The 27,014-nt window shown below is 41.1% G+C and overlaps 1 protein-coding gene across 1 annotated transcript; it reads right to left on the bottom strand.

Moving 5' to 3' along the window:
• Positions 1-8,112: 8,112 nt before the first annotated feature.
• Positions 8,113-25,179, bottom strand: LOC108934946 (noelin-3). The gene is made up of 6 exons (XM_018753183.2): positions 25,059-25,179; positions 15,735-15,878; positions 12,177-12,332; positions 11,230-11,449; positions 10,654-10,760; positions 8,113-9,752 (listed from the first exon to the last, which is right to left on the bottom strand). Exons 1-6 carry the CDS (start codon positions 25,125-25,127, stop codon positions 9,075-9,077), a joined length of 1,374 nt encoding a protein of 457 aa, XP_018608699.2. The 5' UTR covers positions 25,128-25,179; the 3' UTR covers positions 8,113-9,074.
• Positions 25,180-27,014: the final 1,835 nt, after the last annotated feature.

Below are 27,014 nucleotides of genomic sequence, written 5' to 3'. Positions count from 1 at the left end.
TGGTGACTAAGTGTTTCTCTGCTTGTGTGCCACTCCTAGAAAGGAAAAGGAAAAAGAAATGACACTCTCTCACACGTGCACATAAAAAAAAGCACAATCGGGAGACTAGAACAACACTGCCCAGGTGAAAGAGACAGAGAAAGGAACAGCCTTCGCACATGGACACGCTCGTGCGCAGACGCACTCATGCAGCACGTACCTCCTTTGTCTCTGCAGCTGAGAGGCAAAGATAAAGGGTTGAAGCAAACAGCGGTAATGCTGCGGATGCTCTGATAGGACTATCATTCCTTCATCCTGACAAAAACTCAAAAACATCGTGGGAATCAGGCCTGCGCCGCTCATCCTGGAATCACTTTGTTCTCAGCACTGATGAGGCCTTGAGTAATGTCCATCAGCAGGTTCACACAGAGCTTCCCAAAGTCAAAGCCAGAGGAGAGATGCTTGTGAAGAGGACTCTTGGGCAGTACGTTTGACCAGATTTACTCTCTACTGGGCACCTGTCTTCAGAACGGTCCATCGGCACCACTGCCAAGGACCCAGCTCTTCAACAAGTCCCTAGCAGCACATAATGGACTCTAATGATATCCAAAAGAATCCGGTTTTGATGCTCATCAGTCATGTACTTGTTCAGCTTTTATTCAAATTCACTTGGGTAGCTGACATATTTTGCTGTATATACAAGTTCGTATTTGCTGAAACAATTGACATATATTATCATCCTAAAAAATCCATCAGCTGGGTGCTTTCCCCAACCTTTTTTGGGTCATAACTGGGCTGCAGAAGCACCTCAGCAGTCGCCTTGTCTCGTCTAACCACTTGCGTGGCTCACAACAGGCACACAAAAAAGCACAATTTCACATCCCCCCTCATGTCAGTTCTCTTTTAATCATCCAGGCAACCTTTCTGGAACTGTCAGGTGAGCAGGTAACATACATCACGCTCATTAATTATTCCCAGACACATGACTGACGGACCACATGCCATCACTCGCGGGAAGCAGTTGTTTATTGCAAAGATGTTTCCGAATACTTTTGGTACGCCACAGTAAATAAAACCCTGTTTGGTATGCTGCAGTAATGCAGAAAAAAGTAATTAAGGTATTCAGCACATCTGCAAGGCTGAAATGGATATGAATGCACAATGAATATGTTTAGAAGCATTCATAGAACATTAGCTTTCATTTGCAGCTGTGCTTTAAGTCAAATTCGGAAATCCATTTTAATGAGCAAATGCATTTCTGGGTCTTTGTTTTGCTTCCGGTTATCAATACTGTCTTTTTTAATACAGACATTGAGCGGAAAAAGAAAGTTACAATAAAGTTAGAAAACTGAGTCATAAATTTTTATTCTGGTAACTCATTGTAAGAGACGAGGCAGGAGACAGGAGATGCATTTGCCCGGTGCAGTGGGCTTTTATTTGCCCTCAGACGGGGGAGAAGGAAGGAGATGGGAAAGGAGGACCAAGGAACAGGTAGGGAGAGGTTTCATGCTGGTCAGGGGAGCTGGGAGAGTTGGGTCGGTCGGGACGTGGGCGTCGTCTCAGGGATCGGGTTCGAGTTCGCCTCTGTCTTGTTCTCCTCCTCGGTCTCTTCTCTCTACTGCTGGATGCCGGGGAAGAAATACGGAGTGAAATCAGCCCCAGCTGTGGCTGCTTTGCCCCCGTCTCCACCCCCTCCCCGGGCTGCCTCGGCGTGCTACACTCATATTGAGTCTGGAACATACAAATGTTCACATTTTAGGTGTCACCATTGAGCAATGTATAGATTAGGCATTAATTACTGGGATTATTCCCCACACTCAGAAGCACAATAACAGTTTGTTATGTATTAGGTCATTACAGGGGGGTGCGGTGGCGCAGTGGGTTGGACTGGGTCCTGCTCTCCAGTGGTCTGGGGTTCGAGTCCCACTTGGGGTGCCTTGCGACGGACTGGCGTCCCGTCCTGGGTGTGTCCCCTCCCCCTCCAGCCCTGTGTTGCCGGGTTAGGCTCCGGTTCCCCGCAACCCCGTATGGGACAAGCAGTTCAGAAATTGTGTGTGTGTGTGTGTGTGTGTGCGTGTGTGGGTCATTACATTTGCTGTGCTTGTGAGAACATGCAAACCCTGCACAAGTGTGGCGCAAAGTGATGTCTGCTGGTGACAGCACACCGTCTGACGGGAGAGGGCCTCCGCTTCTCATTTCGCCAAAGGGGAGAGGGAACGGGAAACCGATGTTAGAGCCACAGAGTCAAGCTGCAAGAGGACGGAGCGCTTTAATGGAAAAAACGGCACGGTAACGCCCGCAGAGCCGAGCTATGGCGGCTGCCTTTAATCCTGCCGGGCAGCTTTGCGGGAAGTGACATTTCAAGAGCTCATTGACTGCGGCACTGCTTCTCTAAATAATTGGCAAAGGGAGGATAATGAGAGAGAGATGGAGAGCAGCGGCAGAATAGCAGAGCTGCTCCCTTTCATCTGGGGGCCAGACGACCGACAGACAAAACACACACACCCGTGCTCCATGTGAACGACCCTGACCTACCTCATTTTCTCCACTGCCCCCAGCCCAGTGTGAGGCCGCAGTCCAGTGTAAAGTGAAATAAACCAAGGTAAGGTCATTTAGGTCCTTTTCGCGATGCCAGCTCACAGCTTTCGTGTACCATAATCTCACAGGTAACTGCTGGAGCAACACAAAGGGCTCAACGCCACCCGAAAAGAGCCGGTTGTTGAAATGGTGAAACGTGTACCTGTAACAGTCACTGTACGTGGCAAATTACATCGTTAAGGTACTAGTTACTGCTTGTGAAATGAGAAGGTGCATAAATTAGAAAGAAAAAAAAAAAGTCCCCGAAGCTCAGCTCTCTTAGCTAATTTTTCATGGTTATTCAGCCATTCAGTAATCAATTTTTGCAGCTACATGTTGCCAAGGAGGGAGATATTTTCCCGTCTCCTTCTTTGTGTCACGGGGTAATGGCTGTCTCAGAATGAAAACACACCTCCAAACCATGTGAGGTATAGCGCAATAATTGCATGCAGAATGGGTGACAGATTCTTTACTTCAGCATTTGTTTGATGTTTCAGTAATGAGCTCTTCTCAAGCTGTTTGTTCGCCTTTCGGCGTACCTCAGCCTTTGCTCCTTACGGCTGTGGGGTGCAGCAAGGCTCTTAATAGATACCAGTTCCAGAAATGCACCGAGTTTTGGCGGTGTTAACCCTTGCTGTTCAAAAGTCACATTGTTCTTGGGTTTTTGGAACGATGTTCACAAGATGATCCACTAAAAAAAAAAGTTCTTACGATGCGCGAGCCCTTCGTTTTCCTTAGAACTTCTTAGGTCACATACGTTTCGCTTTAGCTGTCTCGATAGTGACCTTTCTCTCATTTCTTTCAGAGCCATAATACATCTGAGCTTTGCTCCAATCTCAGAAAACAGTCATTGGAGTTGCGTGACCGCTTTGCGCTCTGTGGATAGTGTGGAGCGGCCCATTAGAACCAAGCAGCCATGCTTTTGAAGTTATGGAGGTGTTGGCAGGCAGTGCAGTGGAGCACACTCCCCTTAGTCACCATAGTTGTTGAGTTCCACCATGCAATCGAGGCCCCCGGGGACAGCTGGTAGCGTAGCGGTTGGAGCCGCTGCTCTTCGATTTTAAGGTCGCTGGTGCAAATCTCATTTCTGGCTGTAGTACCCTTGAGCAATGCACTTACCCTAAATTGCTCCAGCTGAATAAATGGGTAGATAATTGTAAAAAATAGCTTGATGTTATAAATTGTTTCTGAGAAGAACATCAGCTAAATTCATAAATGTACTGTGTTTAGATCAGCTGGACGGACCCCAGAAGGAAAATCCGGAGAATCAAGATAAACACTTAATTCAGCAGCTTTCAAGTACAGAATGCAAACAACTGCCAGGACGTGATTACTTCCCATGAAGTGATTCTTGGTGTTATACTTTGTGTTTTTGTCATTCATTTCAATTCTTTCATATTTCTTTGATAGTAGTACTGCTCCGCCTGCATTATTAGAATTGCCCTGACTTTCCAGTGATGGCTGCTGTGTTTAGAGAAGGCTGAAACAATGATGGAAGTGAACCAAAAGAACTGAACTGAACCAAAAGAGCTTAATAATAAGGAGCTAAATACAATACTTGCTCTGTTTTGAATCTGTTACCATTTTTCCATTGCTACCCCATCTGTTCATTTTAACATTTTAACTACGGATGATGCGTCAACCTTTTGCCAGCGCTAATAAGCCAGATCTTATAAATAAAGTGTGGACAAAGTGTGGAGTGAGCAAAATTTGCGTAACCTCCTACTTCAGAGGGTCCAGTTAATCACTATAATATTTCTGTGACTCATTTTATATTGCATGAATTTCCCTGACTACCATTGATCATCAGTTAAGAAGATGTTTGCAGATCTGGAAAAGCAGGGTTTTCATTGTAAAGCATAGCAATTATTGGAAATTTTATACATTTAGTTGCACAATGTTTGTTTCATCACATATAGAAACAACTTGTACTGTAACTTTTTAATTTTTTTAGTATAAAATTAAAATTATATATACATGTTCTCTCTTTCACACACACACACACACACACACACACACACACAGACACTATATATTTATATGTGTATATATATAGCTGGCTGGGGGGGGGGGGGTGCGGTGGCACAGTGGGTTGGACCGGGTCCTGCTCTCCGGTGGGTCTGGGGTTTGAATCCCGCTTGGGGTGCCATCCTCGGTGTGTCCACTCCCTCTCCAGCCTTACGCCCTGTGTTGCCGGGTTAGGCTCTGGTTCCCCGCGACCCCATATGGGACAAGCGGTTCAGAAAGTGTGTGTGTGTGTGTGTGTGTGTGTGTGTGTATGTATTTGGCTGGATAAGTTGTGGCCTGATACTACTACAAAGTGTACAATGGAAGCTGCTTGGTAGTATATATATATATATAGATTTATACAAATGCATGGATGTATGTCTTGGCATTCTGCCTGTCTATGACTGCTATTCTTATTGAATTCTTAAAAATATTACAGATAAAGTTTTGTCATTAAGTACTGTATTTTAGTGTGTTAGAGCACATCTTCCACTTCTTCATTTTTAACATTCAAACCAATTTATTACTGAAATATTTAAATTGAAACAGCAAAGCAGCTGTGATTCGTAGGTCAGCGAGAGAAGTATTATTTTGTATTAAGCAAGATGCAAAGCTACTGGTCTGAATAAAAAAATGGGGCCCGACAACAAAAGGACATTAAAATATTTTTTTCCTATGACAAAGTTCTCTCTTGGAATTTCTCTGTGAGATTCATCACAACTTCCTCATCCTGATGTGTGTGCTGCTTCTTTCCTTAATTAAAAATGAAACTCAACAGATGTTGATAGAGGTTGAGTTAAATTGACCAAAAACTCATTACAAAGACACTCTCCATTTGTTTAATGTCTCTGTAATGGTTCAAAGCCCATAGGGAATGTAACTCTTTATGAGATTATGTTCCACCAGAGAGATGTGCTTGTCTGGGTTTATGGGATTTATTTTCACTAATAAATTACCTATTATTACAACCAGGTGATTGGTTTAAACATAGCTGGTATAAAACACCAACATTAAAAAGACTTCTAGCTTTAAATGTGAAATATTTGCAACATATTTAAGGATTGCCTACTGTATAAAATCTGTCCTAAGACTGGTGTGTCAATATGAACAACAGAAAATTAAAAAGGAAGTGCATGATGATATTTGGATGAAATCCCAAGCACATTGTTTTTATTAATGTCCTGCTTCATGGGCTAAAGAGCTATAACGTCCCAGGAATGTACAATGGAATCATTTCAGAAATAAATCCTTATGTGTCAGAATACATATAGTGCAGCAATAGGTAAACATTTTAAAACTCCATTACTTAGTGCTGCAGACAGTAGCACTGGTACCTCCCAGCACCCGTGCTGACTGTTCAAATATGGGTTCGAATTTGGCTCTGTCTGTGTGGGTTTTACATGTTTTCTCCTTGTTTACATGGGTTTGCTCCAGGTGCTCTGGTTTCCTGCCACCCTTTAAAGACATGCGTTTCAGGTAAATTGGTAACTCTAAATTGCCTGTACTGTGTGTGTCTTTGCTTTGCCATGCCATATGAATGTGTTAAAGATTTTAAAGTGTTTAGTGCTGTGCATCTAGCACTGTAACCCACCTTGGATAAAGCTTTCAGAAAAAAAGACTAACCATTGTACGTTGCTTTGGAGAAAAGCACCTGCTAAATCAATACATGTAGTTGACAGTTTTTGGCAGTGTCCTTTAGTAAAAAGAATATAAATTGCTACAGAAACCTGACAGTATGAGGAAAATATAAATTCTTCACATTTATATAAATGGATTTGCCCAAATTTAGGAGAGTAGAATTTAGTTTAATTTGCTTTATAGCCCTTAAGCCCCAGAACACACCAGATAATACAACCCAAAATTTTTCCCTTGGAATTAAGTTTGGTCTCATGGACTAGAATAAAGGATGTTGTTTAGGCTTTGTATCATTTAATCACAGCTTGAGATACACATCAGATATAAAGTACTTTTAAGAATAGGCACATATTTGTCATATTTAATTTGAAAGACACACTGTCCTATTTTGAAAAATATTTACAGGATGGGTGGACATGTCAACACCCTATATATTAACCAACGTCAACAACCACTTGTCCCAGGCGGGGTCGTGGCGGGCTGGGGCCTTGCGTGACAGCACGGGACACGGGGCCAAGGGCATGCCCAGAGTGGGATGCCAGGCCGTCGCAGGGCACCCCAAGCAGGGCTTGAGCCCCGGACCACGTTACACAGCAGGCGCCTGCCAAACCCGCCATGCCATGCCACATCACCACCACCCCGCATATATTATTTATTCATAATTATCTTTCTTAAAACTAGATTATACTTTTCACTATTTTTTTTTACTGTATAATCTGTACAAGTTCTAAGAAACATAGCTTGATATAGCTAGTAAAAGTTTATTGAGATAGAAGAGACTGAAGATGCTGTAAAGCCTGCATTGTTCTTAAGCTACTGTTACAAATATATGCAGGCCTTATTTCAAAGGCTGAATAATTTTAGGGAGTGTCAGCCTAGTGCTGCAGTGAAGCATTCAGATTTGAGAAAAGAAAAAAGCATTGAATATAAAAGATTTTTAAGCCTATTTTGTTGTTTCTTAATGCAATGCTGTTCCTCTTTTAAGCATAAAATGAGAGAAAATTTCATTTCAGCTTCAGGAATGAAAAAGAATTATGACTGAACTCTGTAATGTAAAGCTTTGAAGGTAACTTGAGTTGTTATATTACTAGAGAAAAATTTAACTACTGCAATATACATTTTTTCTCCTCACATGTCAGCTGAAAAGTTTTTAGTCTGTCATTTATTTTGTCTTGAGGCATCAAATAGGTTGTTGAACTCTGGATCAAAATGTGATACATGAAAACTGATCAGATATTCTATCATTTTTATATCTAGTTCTCATACGGCTGCAGAGAGTTTGCGATCTCCAAGCCTCCGTTAGGAGTGCAGCAAAACGAATCTGTGAACATGCTTTTGTGGGAAATCTAACATAAAGAGGAACTGAAATGCTTGTTAACAATGGTACAGCCCATGAGACACAAAGCCTCTAACTTTGTATTGCACAAACCAAACACAAGGGGTTTTGCTATCTGGGAACATGTGTTTTTAGGCATTTTCGCTGTATCTATGCTTATATCTCAGTGTCTCAGCCGGTTGAAGAAGGAATTCACTTTGGGCTGATACAAACACTGTAGATGAGTACAGAAACGACACCATGCAATTTAACTCATTATAAAACTCTAAGCAACCTCTGGAGCAGAAAGAGCAGATTCCCACAGGATGTGGATAAAATATGAACATAGCTACTCTTTGACAGAATTCAAGACTTCATCAACGACAATGTTGCTGATTGCAACCAGTGTTGACAATTATCTATTCCAAAGACAATAAAACCTCTTTGGCAAATGTGTTTCTGACTGACTATACCTATGTCGAATACCCTGTAAAGACATCTTCCACAACAGTATATACTTGTTTTGGTCAGTTTCACAGTGTATTGATAAAAGCAATCAGGACAAGCAGGACACAGACAGTAAAACTAATGAGGCGTGATTTACTGGACAGCTTCGGCACGTCTATAAATCTCTGATACTCAGTGTGGTAATTTTTCTTAAACGGGAAATGACAGCAGGTGACCAGTGGCTACTTCGTAACAGTCAAAGCAAGAAATAAAACACGCAAGACGGCTGTGTTTAACCTTCTTGGTTTGAAGGTATAACAATAATACCCATTTTGACAAATGAATGAAAACACAAGGGAGTAAAAAAACAATGTAAACACATTATTACTACACTGTCTTTTTTTGGGGTCATATGAATGTGAGTTCAGTGTCTTCAAGTTCCAAGGGCTGTTTTCATGTCACTTACACAATCTTCTGTTCAACAAAACACATGGTTATTTCTATTAGACAATTTTCCTCTTTTTTACATAAAAAAATATATTCTCAACTGAAAGAGAGCAATGGCATGTAAAAATAATTTGTACAAACTTTTAGGAAGTAAATCATTTCACAAATTAAAAATAATTTTTTTTAACTATGTCTTGATTCTCCCAAAGGAGTCTTGTTTTTGCTCTTAAGACATCTATGAACCTCCTGTCTTTTTAAGGACAAATTTGGCAGTTTGTTCAGGGATCCTTTAAACTTTCAAGTAAATAAATAATTCAATGAGTGTAACTGAAATACATTTATCATAGTAATTGCTGACAGAATTTTCCATTCATGCAAACAAGCTGTTGATAGCCTCTGGCTTACACAACAAAAAGCAGTAAGTAAGGCTTACAAGTTTGGACAGTTATGACTAGAAAAGGTGGAAGGGAAATGTATGTAATTCTCTCAATCATCTGATGTTTCTGCAGTGGTTCCAGTGCAATTTGAATGTCCTTTCAAAGCAAACAATATAAAAGGCCTTATTTCAGGGATTGAGAAGGTAAATGTGGTCCATTTCAGAGGAAAACGCAATCTCGGTACAAATGTCTCGTCACAAATGTTGGTACTCCACTGTGAAGCATGACCCTTATGAGTCATCGGTGGTTCTGATGATGTGGAAAAGTGTGACATTGAAAAGCACCTGATGGCCATTGTTCCAAGCATACAAGGCCCTGTCCCTAGCATTGTAATCGAGCATGGACATGTGGAAGTACTGGTTGTGGAAAGGTATATCTGTGTACTCATAGGTAGATGTCTTTGTGGAATAGGAGTAGTAGACTTTGGCCCCAGTAAGGTGGGAGTTGGTTATGTACAGTGTCCCGCAGATCATGAAAGACTCGCCCGCGTTCCTCTTGGAGTATTCTGTGTTCCAGGTCTTCAGGACCTCCAAGGTGTCCGGGTCCAGCTGGCTGATGACAATGTTGCCGGCGTTTTGATTGGTGGCGTACACAGCCCACAGGCCCAACTCATCAGCCATTAAGTCAATGTCTGAGAAGCCCCCCCAGGTGTATGGGTAGACATTGTGGAAACCAGCATACTCCAACGCCCGCTGAGCCAGGACACGGCCCGTTTCAAAGCTGTACTTGACGATGATGTTGCTCTGGTACTTGTTGTAGTACAGGGAGCCATTGTAGACCACATGGTTAGTTCCAGCCCATTTGAATGGAAGGTTGTAGGTTCTGGACTCCACCCCTGATACAAAGTCTGCCATTGATTTGTACTCACGAACAATCTTGTTGTTGGTGTAACTGTCCATATACCAAACCTAGAGCAAATCATAGCAAAACAAATATTTGTGTTCAAGAATTTACATTAAAATAGGTGGTTGTCACAAATACGTAACTTACTTTTAATATGTAAATATTTCTCAAATTCATTTATCATAGTGATGCACAATTAGTATTTTTTAATATACCAAGACTTAAGATTTGCCTGTAGAAAGAATTCATTTAAATGGGGAAAATAGGAAATGGCAAATGGAAAAAACCATGTGGGATGCTGCTGGCTGTGTGCTTGATTGCAACGCCTTAAGGTGTTCTGTCAGAGGTGAGATCTGATAACTTGTTATGCAAATTTTTGGATACATGTGCAACACAAACATAATAACATCATATCATATAATCATATTTGATAATAAGTATGAAGTCTCATAAAAGGATGATCTGTTATTCAAGAGAAACCAGTATTTTTAAAAGTGTTGGATAGAAAGTGTTTCCATAGAGTTGCAGTTGGTACTGGACAAATATTGTCCATGTGAACTGCAGTACCATAACAAAACCCATTAACCTTTGCTCTTATTTGCATCTTGCAGGAGAAAAACAACCCCTCTTTCTCACTGGGGCAAGTTAAACATCGTCCTGTATTAGTTAACACACACACACATTTTCAGAACCGCTTGTCCCATACGGGGTCACGGGGAACCGGAGCCTACCCGGCAACACAGGGCGTAAGGCCGGAGGGGGAGGGGACACACCCAGGACGGGACGCCAGTCCGCCGCAAGGCACCCCAAGCAGGACTCGAACCCCAGACCCACTGGAGAGCAGGACTGTGGTCCAACCCACTGTGCCACCGCACCCCCCCCCTATTAGTTAACACCTCCTGCCAATTGAGAAGAAAAATTAAACAAATGAAACACTATAAAACTATTGAAAAAGACATTGCCAACCCTGTTGTTTTTGGAGGAAGCCTGGGGATCTGTCATCCACGCGCCAAATCTCGTTCCAGATGTCTTTACCGTTACAGGTCCAGTGATCTTCATTAACTTTCCACACGCTGTTGAGAGAAACCCTCGAAACTTATGTGTATCTTATAAATTGTATTGCTGTATATCTATAATTATTTGCATGCAGATAAAAATATTGCACAGTTTTTCATTATCTCTTTGGTGTCATGTTTTGTGTGAACCTTTCCTCTCTATCACTCTTTCTTTCTAGGATGATATTACACATTTCTTAAATTCAGCTTTGTGCCTCTTCTGCACAATCTCCACTAGAAAGGTTCACAATACCACAGATATTAAATCAATTTCTACTTTTTCGGAGGCTGGTTCTCCTTCCCTGTGCCCAGTAATGGCACCTGGTTCCATTCAGCTATGTCTACTCCTGTATTTGGGGATAACAAGAGTGTGCATGCCTGTAGACAGCTTCATTACACACTAATTTAGCAGGGCACAGCCACATGCCGAAGGCACCTGGGTCCTGAGGGGTGGGGTGGGAGGGCAGACGGCAGACGGCAGACTCACTCAGTTTACCCATGCACTCTCGCAGCCGGCTCTCTAGGCGGAGCACCCTATGGCTGAGCTCCTCATAGTCGTAGGCGCCAATCTCCTCCTGGATGCCCGTCAGTACGGCTGACAGGTTGCGCACCTCCTCCTTAAATTGTGAGATGAGACGGGCGTCTGTCTTGTACTGTTCCAGGACTGGAATCAAGGGCTGCAGCTCATCCATCTTTTCCTTCAGCTCCTGATATTAGGGGCAGGCCAAGAGTTGGGGCAAACAAGAACAGCATGCCTTGTACATTATTCAGAGACAACTGAACTGCCGTGCTGGATCTTGTGCTGCGTTTCTCAATTTACTGGCTGGTGGTAATACTTTTGTTGTGTCAATTTCATGAGCGGGGAAAACAGAGCTACATGTTAGACATCCAAAGCAAGTAGAAACAAGTAAAACGTGGAGCAGTGCCTAACGCAGGTGTCACAGAGATTATTTAGTAGCATGTACATGGCAGGCAGATTGGATTGTATTATTATGTATTTCATTTGGTATTTGACGGACGTGGTACTGTACTGACCCTTGCAATCAGCACATTTTTATTTTTACAATTCCCACCCTGCTGACAAACAACAGGCTGCATTTTACAAGAGTATTACATTTTTCTTGGATACGTTGCATGTGCATTACAGTACATGTGTCTCTTATCTAAACATGGTTTAGGCATAATTCACATTGTCATTTTGTATGGATTTCATTAAGATATGAAAAGATATTCATTCAGATTTTAACAAAGATAATTACTTGTAGACAGGATTGAGAGCTTCTGCATGCTTTCAGTTTGTGCCTTTTACAAAAGAACTTGTTCTTTCACTGAACAGATTTAGCGTGTATACATTTCTATATTTAGCCTGGTGTCATACATAATCAGTCAGCATCCCATGTGGGATATATAAGGCCGTCAAACAGAGACACTTACCTGAAAACCTCTGGTCATCAGTGTTTTCCTGTCAGCCTCAATTTGCCTGAATTTAGTCCTCAGCCCTTTCATCTGATTCTCCATTTTCATGACGTACTGAAAATCCCTCTGTGTTCGTAAATTCAGCACTTCTATTGACTGGGACATGTTCTGTACCTATAGAATACACTCCATCATTATGACAACAAATTCAATCCACACACACTGAGAATAATGCCATGGTACTATATACACAGAGACCATGAAATTAGAAACTTCCCAGTTATGCGGTTACCGCCCAACCAAGTCTTCCAGTTTTGTATTATTATTATTATTATTATTATTATTATTATTATAAAATAATAATAATACGGAGAAGAAGAAGAAGAAGAAGAAGAAGAAGAAGAAGAAGAACATTGTCCAAAATCTCCTACAAGCTTAATTAAAATTTCTAGCCCACAGTCCACCATTGCAGTATACCTACAGCATCAGTGGTGGGAGTAGGAAGCTTAGAGCTGCAGACTTTTTCTTCATAAACAAGGTGTATATTCATGAAGCCAGACACAGGCTCTATTCAGTACATATCATCGTTGTGTAGATCACACTAGTGCTCTAAACAATGAAACACTGAACTCCTCAATATGATGGAATCTGAAAAAGTTGATGCAATCAAGTTAATGGATGAGTCTGAGCTGAACAGGAAACGTCTTGCTCTCTTCATCCACTGCAGGGTACCCTCTCAAAGAATGATACACACTTATGGTTCAGAAACTCCTCCCAGTTCGAGCTGTTAGAAAACATTTTAAGGCCACGTTGTAAACCAGGGCTGTGGAACTGTGGTCCTTCCTGACCCTATTTCTCATGATTTTTCATTCCATTTTCTGCCAGATCCATTTGAGCAAATTAACATCTGCACTATTTATACCAATCCATTTACTTGAAAATACCACAGTGAAATCAGCCTTTCTAAACGCACATAAAACGGCTGCATTTGTACTTTATTTTTATTTTTAAGTGTAATTCATTTTAAGAAATGTCTAAATATAAAAATAATGGAGTTAATTAAATCACTGAGGGACAATGCTGGCATGAAAATGGCACATACACAGCCTGCCAAGAACACAGTGTTAACAGCCTTGACTTCTGCCAAGGATTTCCACACTGCTGTTACTGTGGTCCTGGTGGTCCAACCCATATCCTACTGGGCCTGTGTTCATGTAGATTTTTGTTCCATCTGAGCAGTTAAACAGTTGATTGGATTAATTATTTACATTTACATTTATTCATTTAGCTGATGCATTTCTTTAAAGCACCTTACAATGTTAAACTGCTTACAGTTATTTGCCAATTTATACAGCTAGGTAATTTTTGCTGGAGCAATTTAGGGTAAATATCTTGCTCAAGGGTACTAAAGCTGGAGGTGGGATTCAAACCTGCAACATTTGGAGAAAAAAAAATTCAGCATTTCTATGCTAGCAACTGCCCCTATGCTTTTTTCCCCCGTATTGAATTAATATAGCCTTCAGTGCTAAGGGTTGTTTTCTTATTTGACAGTCAACATTGGTCACCCCTGCATTAAACTTTTGGGTTAATAAACCAAAACCCCTGTTAACCTATTTTGCTATGTTTTCTTAATACATATTGATTTCTGGCATCTGCTGGGCACAGCGATTGTGATAACATCAGCTTGAATTTTTCTATGACTTTCCATCCAGGGCTGGATAAGCAAATGTGTGCAGAATGCGTTAGCACGTGGGCACGTTCTTGGTGCATGCTAGAATACTCATACTGCATTTGTTACTTTGTGTGTATATGCATGAGCTTCTGAGTGTCTGTGCGTACATGTCTATGTACATTCGTGTTTGTGCACATCAGCCTGGGCAAATGTGTTTATTTGTTAGTATATAAAGGTATACATTTGCGCTTGTGAGTTTACATTTGTGTTACGTGAGTATGTGTGTCTATGCACGTGTGTATGTATATATGTATGCAAATGTTAATATGTGGTACACATACTATGAGTAATATATGAACATCTCCCAGTTTGTTTATTTTTAATTGTATTTTCTTCACTGTTCCGTTTTCTAAAATTTGTCTATTGGAGAGCTAAAACTGACCTGTGTTTCTGCCTGCCTCCAATAGTTATCAGCTAGAAGCATTCAGAATAGAAAGGCACTATAAGTGTAGCGGTTCTAAAAGAGTTTACAGCTACTCTGGAATTCCTGAAATCTGTGATCAATAACATCAGAAAAACTGTATGTTTATGTCAACAGTTGGCATTGCATAAGAAATTGAGGAGTACTTTTATTTTTGTAACTTTAAATGACTTTTGATGTAGTTCAAAATTAATGAAAATGCTAAAAGCCTTGCGTATTTTTTATTTATTACAGCTATATCTGAGACTTTTACAGAAACTACAAAGTGAATAAATACAGGGATGTGTCTACTATTACACTTTTTTGATTGTACAGAAAATAAAGGAAACTGAAGGTGGCCAGATACCAAAAAATGTTAACCATAACTTTGTGATTAATTGTTCTCATCTTTCTTACTGAGATGAGATATGCAGTCAGTATTTAAGGTGAAACACTTTTTCAAAGGTTCTCTCCCGGTATCCTCCAGTACAGTGCAGCTTACTGTCATCTTTCTACTCCATACCGTTGTCGTATGACACTTAATGCACAGGAAGAACAATGAACTTTCTTGCACGTATAAAGCAGAACACAACTTTTTGAATATGAGGCGGTGGAGATTACGCATTTTTATGTCAAGTAATTTTAAAGTAGACTTTGTTCTAATGTTGCTTTAAGTAAATAAACAATGTTAAAATAAAAGTCCCACAACAAACTGGAATCTTATTGACAGTGTACCCTGCTTTGTGTTTCCAGGGTAGGCTCCATAATATTTAGGCCCTGAGATGTATGACCAGCTGACGAAAATAAAATAAAATTTAAAAAGTCATATAGTGAGATGTGCGTTAAAGCTTTATTAGCTCTTTCTTGGAGAACCGAAACACAGGGACATCAGCACCCCCCACCTCCCACTCCCCCTCCCCCCAAGCCAGAGGGGGAAAAAAAAAAAACCCGGAAAGATCAACGTGCATATATATATGTATGTACATATGTATATGTACTCAAATTATGTATAGATGGTGTGTGGACATATGTGTATATTCATACCTGTTTGTATGTAAATGTATATTCTGTGTGAGTGTATATGTAGGTATAAATGAGTATATTTGCATGAGACCCAGCAAAAAAAGTTTCTGAATATATTTCTAGGATTACTAGAAAGATCTCCAAGCCCCACTTTCAAATACGTAGCATCATTTAAAAGCACACAGTATCACCTGTAAGGTTCATTAGAGTACGTGCTGTTTCGAAGATACACTGAAAAAGGTGTCCTCTAGAGTGGACAAAAATTAAGAGCAAGGTCTCAGGAGGATGTATAGAGATACTGGTGTTTGCTTGTACATATATGTGAATAGATGTGTATACAAGTGTGATCATCTGTGAATTTGCATTTGTATGCGTGTGTATATGCGTGTGCCTACAAATGTATCTACGTGTGCGCGCGCACCTTTTCCAGCAGCTGGCGGAGCTGTCGGCTCTTGGCGTCACGGGAGCACAGACTCTGCTCGGGAGCCACCACTGTGCAGATGCAGCGGCCATCAGCATCCTGAGCCGAGCTGTAGACCTGCCAGCCCTCCTGGGGCCCGATGGTCTGCGGAGAGGAACATGCCGGTCAGCGTGCTGCTGGCTGTACTGATTCTGGACCCAAACACTACCCTGTGTGCTCAGCACCAACACACTAAGTCTCCAGAATAATGGCATAGCAACAACAACGGCTCTGTGGAGCTTGTGTGTTTTTTGGAGATACATAGTTTCACTCTCAAGGAATCAGTATAAATTAAAATGAAATAACTACTTGAATATCAGATACATTAATAAGAGTAAAAACTATATTATCTTTAAAACTGCACATCTCAGTTTTTGCTATGACATTGCCTTTATTCTAAGAAAGACACATCTGCAGCAGGACAGCATGGTGGCACAGCAGGTATTATGACTCCATCGTAGCCGCTGTGAAATAGATTTGGCCCTCATTAAGTCTGTCTGGAGTTTGCATATTCTCCTTATGTTCAAACTGGTTTTCTCCCACAGTCCAAACACATGCATTTCAGGTGAACTTCTGACTATGAATTTCCGGCAGTGCGTATGTATTTTTGTTCTTTGTGTGTATGGCTGCCACGGAATGGACTTTTGTCCTGTCCAGCAATCCCATAGCTGGAATAGTACCCTGTACTTCCAGGATATGCTCTGGACCTTCGTAACCTGGCCTTAGGACAAGTAGTTTTCAGTAGTGAATGAATAACATCTACAGCGAGAGACTCCTGAGCTCTTATCGTAGCATGGTATCGGCTTCTGGCTGTTAATTCAGTATGTATTGGTTCCAGGGTATGGCTAATGACCCGACAACCCAAATATCCTTGGTTTTTGAGGTCTGGCAGTGAAACAAGTAACTCTTTTTCGACAGCACAAACTTTCCAGTTCAGAGACAGAGTTCATGTCACATCAACACTTCCATTTGATTATGGAATTCACATTATGGAAGAATTTGCTTTTTGAGTGAGAAGCAAAACATTTGTAATTATATTTTTAGAATAATAACCTTTCTCACTGCAGTTACTTTGATTAAAAAATATCCACTTCATTCCTTTTAAATGTTAATCATGTCTGAAGCCTTCAGTGTATAGAAATGGATTCCAGTCTTGGCATTTGTTTTACAGTTTCACAATGACTGTGAAGCTTGAATCTCAAGGTTAAAATACTTACAAGTGGGAAACTGGGATATGGTGCTGGGTATGGGGCACAGTCTCTGCAAGCTTTCTCTGTGGAAGTATTCAACTGATTAATTAATCACTGGTTTATTTGCTGTTATGATTTGTTTACAGCCACCTTGCAGTCTGAAAGTGCATTACTTCTTGGAGAAAAACATGTTAAAGTAGCTGCTGACTGGATGGTGGCCCAGCCTGCAAATCATTCACATCTGCAGAAGCCTGGTATATTTTACTGTGTCTATACAGCTACTGTAAAAAACAAATTAACTGAATGACGGAACACAAAAGCCACACAATATAGAGTCTACCTCTAGTATTTGCACCCATCATTTTAACAGCTTTTTAACACGTGTCTCTTCCCAAAAAAGAAAAAGGAAAACTGAAAGTTAATATTAAATAATAGTAGAACAATTAAATGTTCTAAATAATAGAGCATGTACTCCGAACCCATATGGACACAGCACCCACATATACATGTCCATTTTCACTGAAGGCCACTGTTTACCTGACTGGGTAACGCACATCCTCAGTGGCACGATTTAACCAAAAATTGTCCATATTACCAAAAAACAGTTCTTTATAAAACCACTTCAGATCATACGATGTCAAATCACTTCAGATTAGCTATTTATGATCAATGTGATATCAGACGTTAGAGACTATTGATGTTGTTCCTGGCTACTGTGGAGTTTCCGATTGATCTCACTACGGAGAAATCTATCGTCTCCTTTCCAACGGAATAAAAATCCAGGAACAGGAAAAAACAGGTTCTTGTGGGCCACATAAAAAATTCCATGAGAACACAGAAAGGTTGAACTTTGATTCATTGTGTATGTGGATGGCAGTGCAGACAGGGCTGGCGGGTGCCCACAATGCTCCCCACATCATTAATCAGGCACCAAAGTCAGGCTGCCTTCCTTGTTTCTTCTAATCTCTTTTGTAAACATTAGTGCATGCTGTATTTTATGCTGACACTTGTGGTCAGCAGGTAATTTAATATTATAGTGGTGCCTCAAACGGACCACAGGGCACTGTGTTATTTCAACGGATACCTCGGCCAGTCAGAGCAATTGGATTAGCGAGGAAAAATCTCTCGCCTTGATTGACTGAGAATGAGAAAGTGGTCAGTGAATATTACAACCCTACACTTTAAAAATGCTGTGAAGCTATGTATATTCAACTATAAAAAGTCAATTGTTTAGAAAAGGTACTTCAATTTACAATTTAAAACATGAAATAGAAGTGCTTTGTGCTGTGCATTTACATGATAAGATTGTTCAAACAGTCTGTGCCCATAAAATAGTTTGCAGTGCAGTATTGTCTATTATAAAATGGTCAGTTGTTTGTAAATTGTTTGGTTTGGCTAAAGGATTGTATTGCAATACTTCAGAAAAACATTCAAAATTGAGTTCAAAATTAGTTCAAAACTATTATGGTTGACGAGTAGGCTCCGGTTCCCCGCGACCCCATATGGGACAAGCGGTTCTGATAGTGTGTGTGTGTGTGTGTGTGTGTGTGTATTATGGTTGAACACATTACTTATGTTTACACGGTCAACTGTAATTCAAATGTTGAATGAATTTCCACTTGGCTGTCACACACTGAAGTGTAACAATAAAGTGATTTATTTCAGTTTAGAGTGCTTACAGTTGAGAGTGATTCTTGCAGGAGCTTATATAAGCCTGACCCAAACCCAACACACCTTACCAGTACCTCACATTGCCTAATATAGTGTAACTCAACTTAATGGTAGTTTGAAAAGAATTTTCAGTTTTTTTACCCAAGCTGTCCTGAAACCAGGCCACTTTTAAAACTACCACTTTGAGCTGACTGTGATGCGCAACCAAGAGCACTGCTGAAGTCATTTGGGTGCTGAGTGAAATATCATGGACACCACTGTTGTTTCCAGCACCAGAATCTCACATTAAAGCTAACCCATTGGCGCTGATTATAACAAATCTATAGCAAACAGATCTCAAAGTCCAGGCATGCAACCATCCTCTATTGTATAGTACAGGCAGTACCTGGGTTACGAATGTTTGACTTGCGTACAACCCCTAGTTACGAACCACCCCTTACTGACAGGAAGTATATTTTTTTGGCACCCTTAAGTAACAATCAAATTAAAACTTCATAATTAAGTCTATTATATTAAAAATTGAGTTACTATACATACAATGGTTTGTAATAACAAACGGGCGATACTTTGCGATGCGCATCAAAACATTGCGCATCTACAGCGGTTCGTTGGCTCAAGGCCGCACGGGCTCGTGGTTGGACAGGCTTCATTGTTTCCAGCCAGAATGTCACGCCCACAACCTCGCCCCGAATGTCCGCACCAGCCTGAAATCAGAGCAGTGGGGTATAAAGAAGCTGAATCTCATTTGAGATACCCGTCTCTCCAGCACTCTTGAGAGAACCCACGACAACCTACCCGGCCTTCGTTCCTCATTCTCCTCAATCCCTTGTTCCCACTCCTGACGTCCACGGCTCCCGAAACTTGCATCGCCTCCTCAACTATGACATCGGATTCTTCCCAAGACTTATGTTTGTGTATCGACCAACCCACGCCTGTCCCCGACCACGAATCTCACCTGCTTCCTTTGTGTACCAACAATAAAGATTCCGCAAATGGGTTCACACATCTACCTCAGTCTCCCGCCCACTCAGAATAACATGGACCACGGTGCTGCTAACAGTATCTAGTGTGTGTTACTGTATTTGGCTTTAATTTTTTTATTTTTAGCCTCGTGACCATGGCACCAAAGCGTACATGTAATTCAAGTGATGGTGATACATCAAAGAAAAGGAAAACAATCATGACTGAAACTAAAGTGGAAATAATAAAGGAACTGGAAAAAGGCAAAACGCCAACAAACATTAGAAAAGTGAAAGTTTCTTTAATGTTTTTATACCTACACAGACATTCTCTCTCCTCCTTCTCCTCTCTCTCTCTCTCTCTCTCTCTCTCTGTTATAAATTCTGTAGTAACATTTATTATTATCTCTTTGTACGTCTCTCTATTATAAATACTGCACTTACATTTGTTATCATTATTATCATTACATCATGTGTTTCTTTAATGTTTTTATGCATAGAAAGGTACTCAATATACTATATATTACGTAAGAAAACATTTGACTAACTGATGTTAGACACGAACCGTACCTGACTATTCCAACGTACGTCAAAATCCGAATTAAAGACAGATCAAGGAACGGAACTCGTTTGTAATCCAACTGCCTGTACTATTGTTCATGGTGAACTAAGTACGCATCTGAGCTTCAGTCCAGGTACTTCCAGGTAACAAACCCTCCAGGTTAAAAGTTCACTTAGCAAGTGTGTTTGCTGCTATCCCTGAATCTCTGTATTACACGTTTCAAGGTAATTAATGACAGTGGCACTTCTGCAGCAGTCTTTGTTGTTATGCTCACCTGAATTGCTCAACTAAATTGCTCAGATGTATAATTTGACTAAAAGCTTCTTTGGATAAAAGCATCTGCAAAGTAACAATGATAATGAAATTGTGCTTTCTTATTTGCATTCATTTTACTGAAAGATTAAAGAAAAACAAATGAATTGGAATCAGCTTTATAAGCTCTAGTATAACTAATGGGATCAATGATAATTAACTAATATTCAATTACTCTGGCCTCAGTAGTAACACTGATAGTCGACGGGAGCAAGGAAAGCAGAAGCCATAGTAGGCTATACTTAATTTTCATATTCACCTTTCAACGTCCAGTTACAGCAGCATCATAAACCCTGTCTGCATCTCTTGACAGCCCATGGTCACCATCATCATTATTTCACATAGACTGAACAAAGAGTTTACATTTATTCACTTGGCTAACACTTTTCTCCAAAGTGACTTACAACGTTTAGCTATCTACAACTATTTACCCATTTACACAACTGGGTGATTGTGCGCAGCCAATCTTAGGACAAGTACCATGCTCAAGGGTACTACAGCTGGAGGTTGAATTCAAACCTGCAACCTTTTGGGGTCGGGTGCAGCAGCTCTATCCACTCTTCTGCCCCTACCCCATGAAAGCAATGACATAAAAGTGACAACTCAAAGGATCTGAGAATAAAAGGAAAAGAATGATTACAGGTTAACGTATTTACCTGTTTTGGAGGTTATCTGTTTTTTCTTAGTACATTCATTTTAACCGTGTGCAGTACACTTTTCTTTAAACAATGATTTATGGAAGATTTATTCAACACAGATTCATCAAAATGCAATACACCTACACATGAATAAAATATATGACATTTTCAAAGCTACACATACTAATGTTTATATATAGAAATCACAATGTTGGAAAAGAACACCTGTCGAATAAACCAGAAGTCGAATAAATGATGGAAGGAATATTTCCCATCTAAAAACTGCCATAAATTGCAGCCCTTTACTTTTTGTCCACATTGGTTTGAAATATGTATGAATTTAAAGTTCTACCAGGAAACAGGCCAACTCGTTATAAGCCAATGCAATTTATCCATTCCATGTCACCTGCCATCCTCTTGATTTACATTGTATTACCGCTGTAAGATTTTGAAGGCAACATGCTCTGCAATGTACACTGTGCAGTACCTAGTCCCAAAATGATCACAGAAGACATGAATTTTCCTTTCTTTGTAAAGCCTCCAGGTGTTCAATATAATGAATAGTCATAAAACATTAATTCCATCATGCCAGCAATTTCAGATGAGTAACTCAGAGATGATAACAACCAAACAAGTGGTGACTAACTGCGCTCAATTCAGATTATTCATTCAAAGGCCGACTGATGGTAAATATCTGTTTAAATTCATGGGATCTGCAAAAGTCAAATGAAAAAAGGGTCAAATAGTAGTCAGACATTACACCTGAATACCAGCTGATGTTAGTTTAATAATATATGTCGCCCCCCGTTCTTTGGGAAAATCTGCAAGTAAATGTTCTCTGCTCTTGGACTTCAAGGTTAACACTTAAAGGTCTGACTATCTAAGGGGACTTTCTACGTAATCTCCGTTTCGGTTGCGTGCACTTCAAATTGTTTCATCCAGCTGTATAAAATTGCTGAAAACTTTATAATTTTTCACACTCTGTGCCATAGTTTACATTCTGTATATTTTCTGTGTTGTTTTGATTTCATGCCAGTTTGAATCATTATGTCGTTCCATCATCATTGCTTATTTTTGTCTCACAATGTCAAATTTAATGTTTTTAATCCTTTCAAATAATATATCTATAACCTATCAGCACCATTCAGCGAGCTCAATATTTACTTAATTATTATGTCTTTTCCACAATGACACCTGTTGGTTAGTGACAGAACTGACACTACAACAAAATGCCTGTGTATTCCTAGCATCATTAACAGGTTCAGGGGGACAAACATTTTAGCCATTTTAGCAAACTCACAGGAGCTATTCACAGATACTGGGGTCAAACTGAGCTTGCATGAACACTGGGGGGCACACAATGCCCCTCTCCCTCTTAGTTACCCTATGGTTGATGTGAACTGTACAGGAATTGCAGGTGTACACGTAGTAATGGGACATTTTGTACAAATGACATATGGGTAAAACCATACCTTGTCAACAGCCCCAGTCTGTTTTGACATACAATGTTCACAACTTACCAGTGGGGCTGTGGACAGTGCAGTGGTTAGTTACCACGTTCCAAGGCGAACACCCCCAGTTTAGATACTCCTCCTGCTTTAGTACCCTTCAGTAAGGTGCCTGCGCTTAATTGCTACACAGTGTGCATAGCCTGTGGCATAAATGGGCACATAATACCGAGTAGCTTCGTCTGGAAACCGAACGTTGTAAGGTGATTAGACAAAGGTGTCACTTACATAAAGGTTAATAACGGTACAGTGTGCTCTGCAATTAGCAGTTAAATGGTGCACTGAAGGATCTTTTGTCTACAACCTACAGCCTACTGTTTCCAAGCGTCACCTCGGCAGACTAAAAGGCAAGACGATTCCTCTTAGACAAAATCAGCAACAGAGCAACAGAGACCGAATGCAGCCACTGCGAAGCTTTCTCTGTGAGTGCTCTATCTCCATGTGAGATGGGTGAGTAAGTGTGCGATGAGAAGGATTGCTCATTTTCCGATGATGTGCTCAGAGTACTCCAATTACAAAGTTGACTAGCTGAATTAATCTGTATTAGAAGTAATAACAGTTGAATAATATGTTCATTAAGATTACAAGTCACATTAGAGAAAAGCACAAGCTAAATAATAATAATAATAATAATAATAATAATAGTAGTAATGGGGCAGCTCGTCCCATAATAGTTAGAGCTGTTGCCTTTGGACCAAAAGGTTGCAGGTCTGAGCCTCACCTCCAGCTGTAGTACCCTTAAGCAAGGTTCTTACCCTAAAACTGGGCCAGTAAAATTACTCAGCTGTATAAAGGGTTAATAGTTGTAAGTGCCTTAACATTTTAAGTTGCTTTGGAGAGAAGAGTCAGCTAAATGGATGAATGTAATAATAATACAGACCTTAAACCAGAAAGCTTCATTGGAGTAATTAATACACCCTTGTATAAAACTCTGAAAGCTGGAGAGAGTTCAGGACATTAAGAAAACATTTAAAATAGAAGCACTAAAATGCACTGCTTGGTCAGGATATCCCAGGACAGTCAAACACTGTACCGGTCATCATATATCAGAGCGCCTCAAGGCAGTAATAATGGGCTGCTTGGAGGAGACACGCAGCTGACCATTAAAAGCAACGACATGTAAGTCCAAAACACTCAGATCTCTCTGGTTTTCTCTTAGCTGCTCAACAACTTTGCAATGATTTACACCTATATCCAGCGCAGCGTTCTTGATTGTTCTCCGAGGTAACCGCCTCAGACACAGGTACTACGAAAAGAGGGGGATTCGAACCCGGGACCTTCAAAGCACAAGGAAAGAATATGTAAGAAGTAAAACAATTGCAGCTCCATATTATCCTAATATATGGGATGGGAGAAAATGCATGACGTGACCACGGCCAGTAGGTACGTGGTCTGACGGGCAGATTTATTTTAAGGCGGCAGAATCACGCCAGTGCGCCGATCACAAGGAGAAGAACAATGAATGAAGTGCTGAAGCAGACAGCTGGAGTGGAGCGCCTTTCCTTCCTTCACTGCTGCCGATATGGTCCTCATATGGTCCTCATATGGTCCTCTTCTTATTCTCTCCCTGGCAGCACCAACCGCCCTTTTCCTTTTGCTTCTCACTTCGCGCAGCTCTAGTAACTTCTGCTTTGTATAGCTTCACACTCCCACTACATGTCATACATACATACATACAGACATTTGTTTTGTGTGTGTGTGTGTGTGTGTGTGTGTGTGTGAGAAACAGAAATATTAGCGGGAACCACAGGTCAGGTGTAAGCATTTTTTTTTTTTTTGCACATCATAATATTTGAATCTAGTGTTAAGGGATTTCTATTTAAACAGTTCTTTCAAAAATGATAAAGGGAGCCTCTACGTGAAAAAAAAAAACGCGTTGCCATCAGTGGAGCTTCCGTCAGTCACCCATACTTATTTTAACGCATTTTACACGGCCGCGTGTGTGTGTGAGAGAGAGTTAAGGAATGGCACAGGTGGTCTCCTTTTTTTACCTCATGAAGAGTCCACAAGGAAGAGCCCAGTGCAGTGCCATTATTAAATGCCACGGGCTGAATTCCCGCCCAAGCTACTGATACAGCACTCGAGACTCGAGTCTTTCGCAGGACTTGTGTCTTCAGCAGAAAAAGAGGAAACCAGAGCAGAGTCCGGCGTCAAGGAACCGGTTCGGCACCATCACGATTTACTGCACAAGAAGTGCAGCTTATCCTCACTCTATTTACTGTCCGTTAGAAAAGAACAGGGTAAAACGCGAACATCGATTCCTAAACACCTCAGCCAGCTGATACGATAGACATATACCCTCCTCGGCTCATCCACTTAGTTTTTACCCTCTTCGTTTTTCACTCAGCACTGAAGTTTTTTTCTTTGCGGCTGACTTGCCCGCTGTGGCACGCGCGCGCGCGCGCGAGGTGACCGGTACGCGGGGTTAACGCGCGGGAGACTCACCGTGGACGGGTAGCACCCGAAGAGCAGCAGCGCGAGCAGCGGGTTCAGCACGGCGGAGAGCGAACGCATCCTGGCCGCACGGCAGCTTCCCAACAGCCGCTTCTTCGCGCGCGGCGCTCACTGCGGGACCCGGAGCACGCGCAGCCACGGCAGCCCCCCTCCCCACCTCCCCCTCCCCCGAAGCGAGGGGGGGAGGGGGAAAGAAAAACCCGGAAAGATCCACGTGCATCGCCGCGCGCGCAGACAAATGCGTACGCGGCTCGCCTCGCCGCCGGCCGAAAAGTTTCCACCAAAACGGGAAAATTCTGTAAAGGAGGCGACGAAACGCGCGCAACGGAAATGACATCATGCGGCGATCCGTGCAATAAGTCAGTGATATATTAGCGCTTAAAACGCTCCCCGTCCCACAGCTCCGGGGGAACACGCGTGACTACCGGCTCTTTATGCAAATGCGGCTTCGTGCGCGAGGGGGAAGCTTTTGGGGAGGTGAAATGTGAACAGAACGGTAGCATCTCCTCCTCTGCTACTCGTGCTTTTCCCATGATAGTGTCTAACTGACCGACTTCAGCGTGATGTTGCCGATCTCTGTTCAACACGATTTTCTTTTGTTATATGATCGTGTCCAGTCCGGTCCCAGTGTGACGTAATGCTTCGCCCTCAATTACTGTCTGTGTCTCCGTCTCTTTATTACCTTCTACCTTGTTGTGGCTTTATTATTCAAAGCACTTTTTTTGCGTCGCACTAACCCTAACAAGACAAGTCACCTTGAAAAAAAGCCGTCAGCTAAAGGAGCTAACAGAAACTGAAACGATTATTAGTCAGTTAAAACAAAAACTCGTGGCTAATTTAGCAAACAAAAGAAAAATAATATAGTAGAAAAATTCTGCGCGGGGAAGTTCTCCCAGTTAGTTCCCAAAAAGGTACGAGATGAAATGTAATGTAGTGCGAAGTTTTCTTGTTATTACATGATAATTCCTCAGAATAATAATAATAATAATAATAAATAATAATATTAAAAAAATACATAAAAAAAACTAATGCAACAACATGAAAAGAAAATAGCGGGTAAATGTGTTTTCTTTTGACGGAAGAGAGAGGTACAGAATTTACTTAATTGCACTGTATTCCTTGCTGCCATATATAAATCTTGGAATGAAAAGCTGAACATCACCAGATGTCACCCCACATCACGTCGCACCTTTAATCATATGGCAGTAAGAATATGGTCCATGAGTGTTACAGTCTGCACTAAGTCTTCGAATGTTTCATGTCAGCAAGTTCAAGTGTCCCTGTGACACACACTGTTGACAGAAAACTGCTCTTAATTGCCTCCGAAGTGTAAAATCACAGTTTTCGTCAGTCCTTCGCATTTGTTTGCCAGAGTAGCTAAAGAAAGAGGAATGCGACTCAGCCCTTGTCGCTTCTAGAAATGCTGTTGTCCTGTAAATTTTGCCAGCGAAGGCGGATGGCTGTTGAAAAAGACTGATTTAAAGCAGCTGGAGTGCTCATCCTGAGCATCACTGAAATGCCTCCCACAGTGAGCTGTGACAAACTGAGGGTTAGGGAAACACAGATCTGCTACTAATGGAACCGGAATATCAAGCAGGATGAACCTGACAGACTATTTTGCCTGGCTGTACGTATTTGTTTATATATTTTGGGCTGTTTCAGCAAAGCCAGAACAGTTGTTTAGAGTTTTTCTCTTCTGTTACAGCCACCAGCTCTTCTGGTTTTCTGTTTGGTTTATTCTCCTTTACCGCAGTTTGGACGACTGATTAAACACCTCAGATTCTGGGGGGGTACAAAGATTTGTGTAAGTTTTCTGCCATAACCCAAACATGGGATCAAAAGGTGCCATTCATTCATTCAAGTTTTAAGTTTATTGTCATAGATACAGGTACCATGTACATGTATCATGAAAATCTTCCTGAATGCTTCTCCACAGGACAAAAAGAA

The sequence above is a fragment of the Scleropages formosus genome, chromosome 3, assembly GCF_900964775.1.
Source record: "Scleropages formosus chromosome 3, fSclFor1.1, whole genome shotgun sequence".
Classification (NCBI taxonomy): Eukaryota; Metazoa; Chordata; class Actinopteri; order Osteoglossiformes; family Osteoglossidae; genus Scleropages; species Scleropages formosus.
This window is presented reverse-complemented; position numbering and strand designations above follow the sequence as displayed.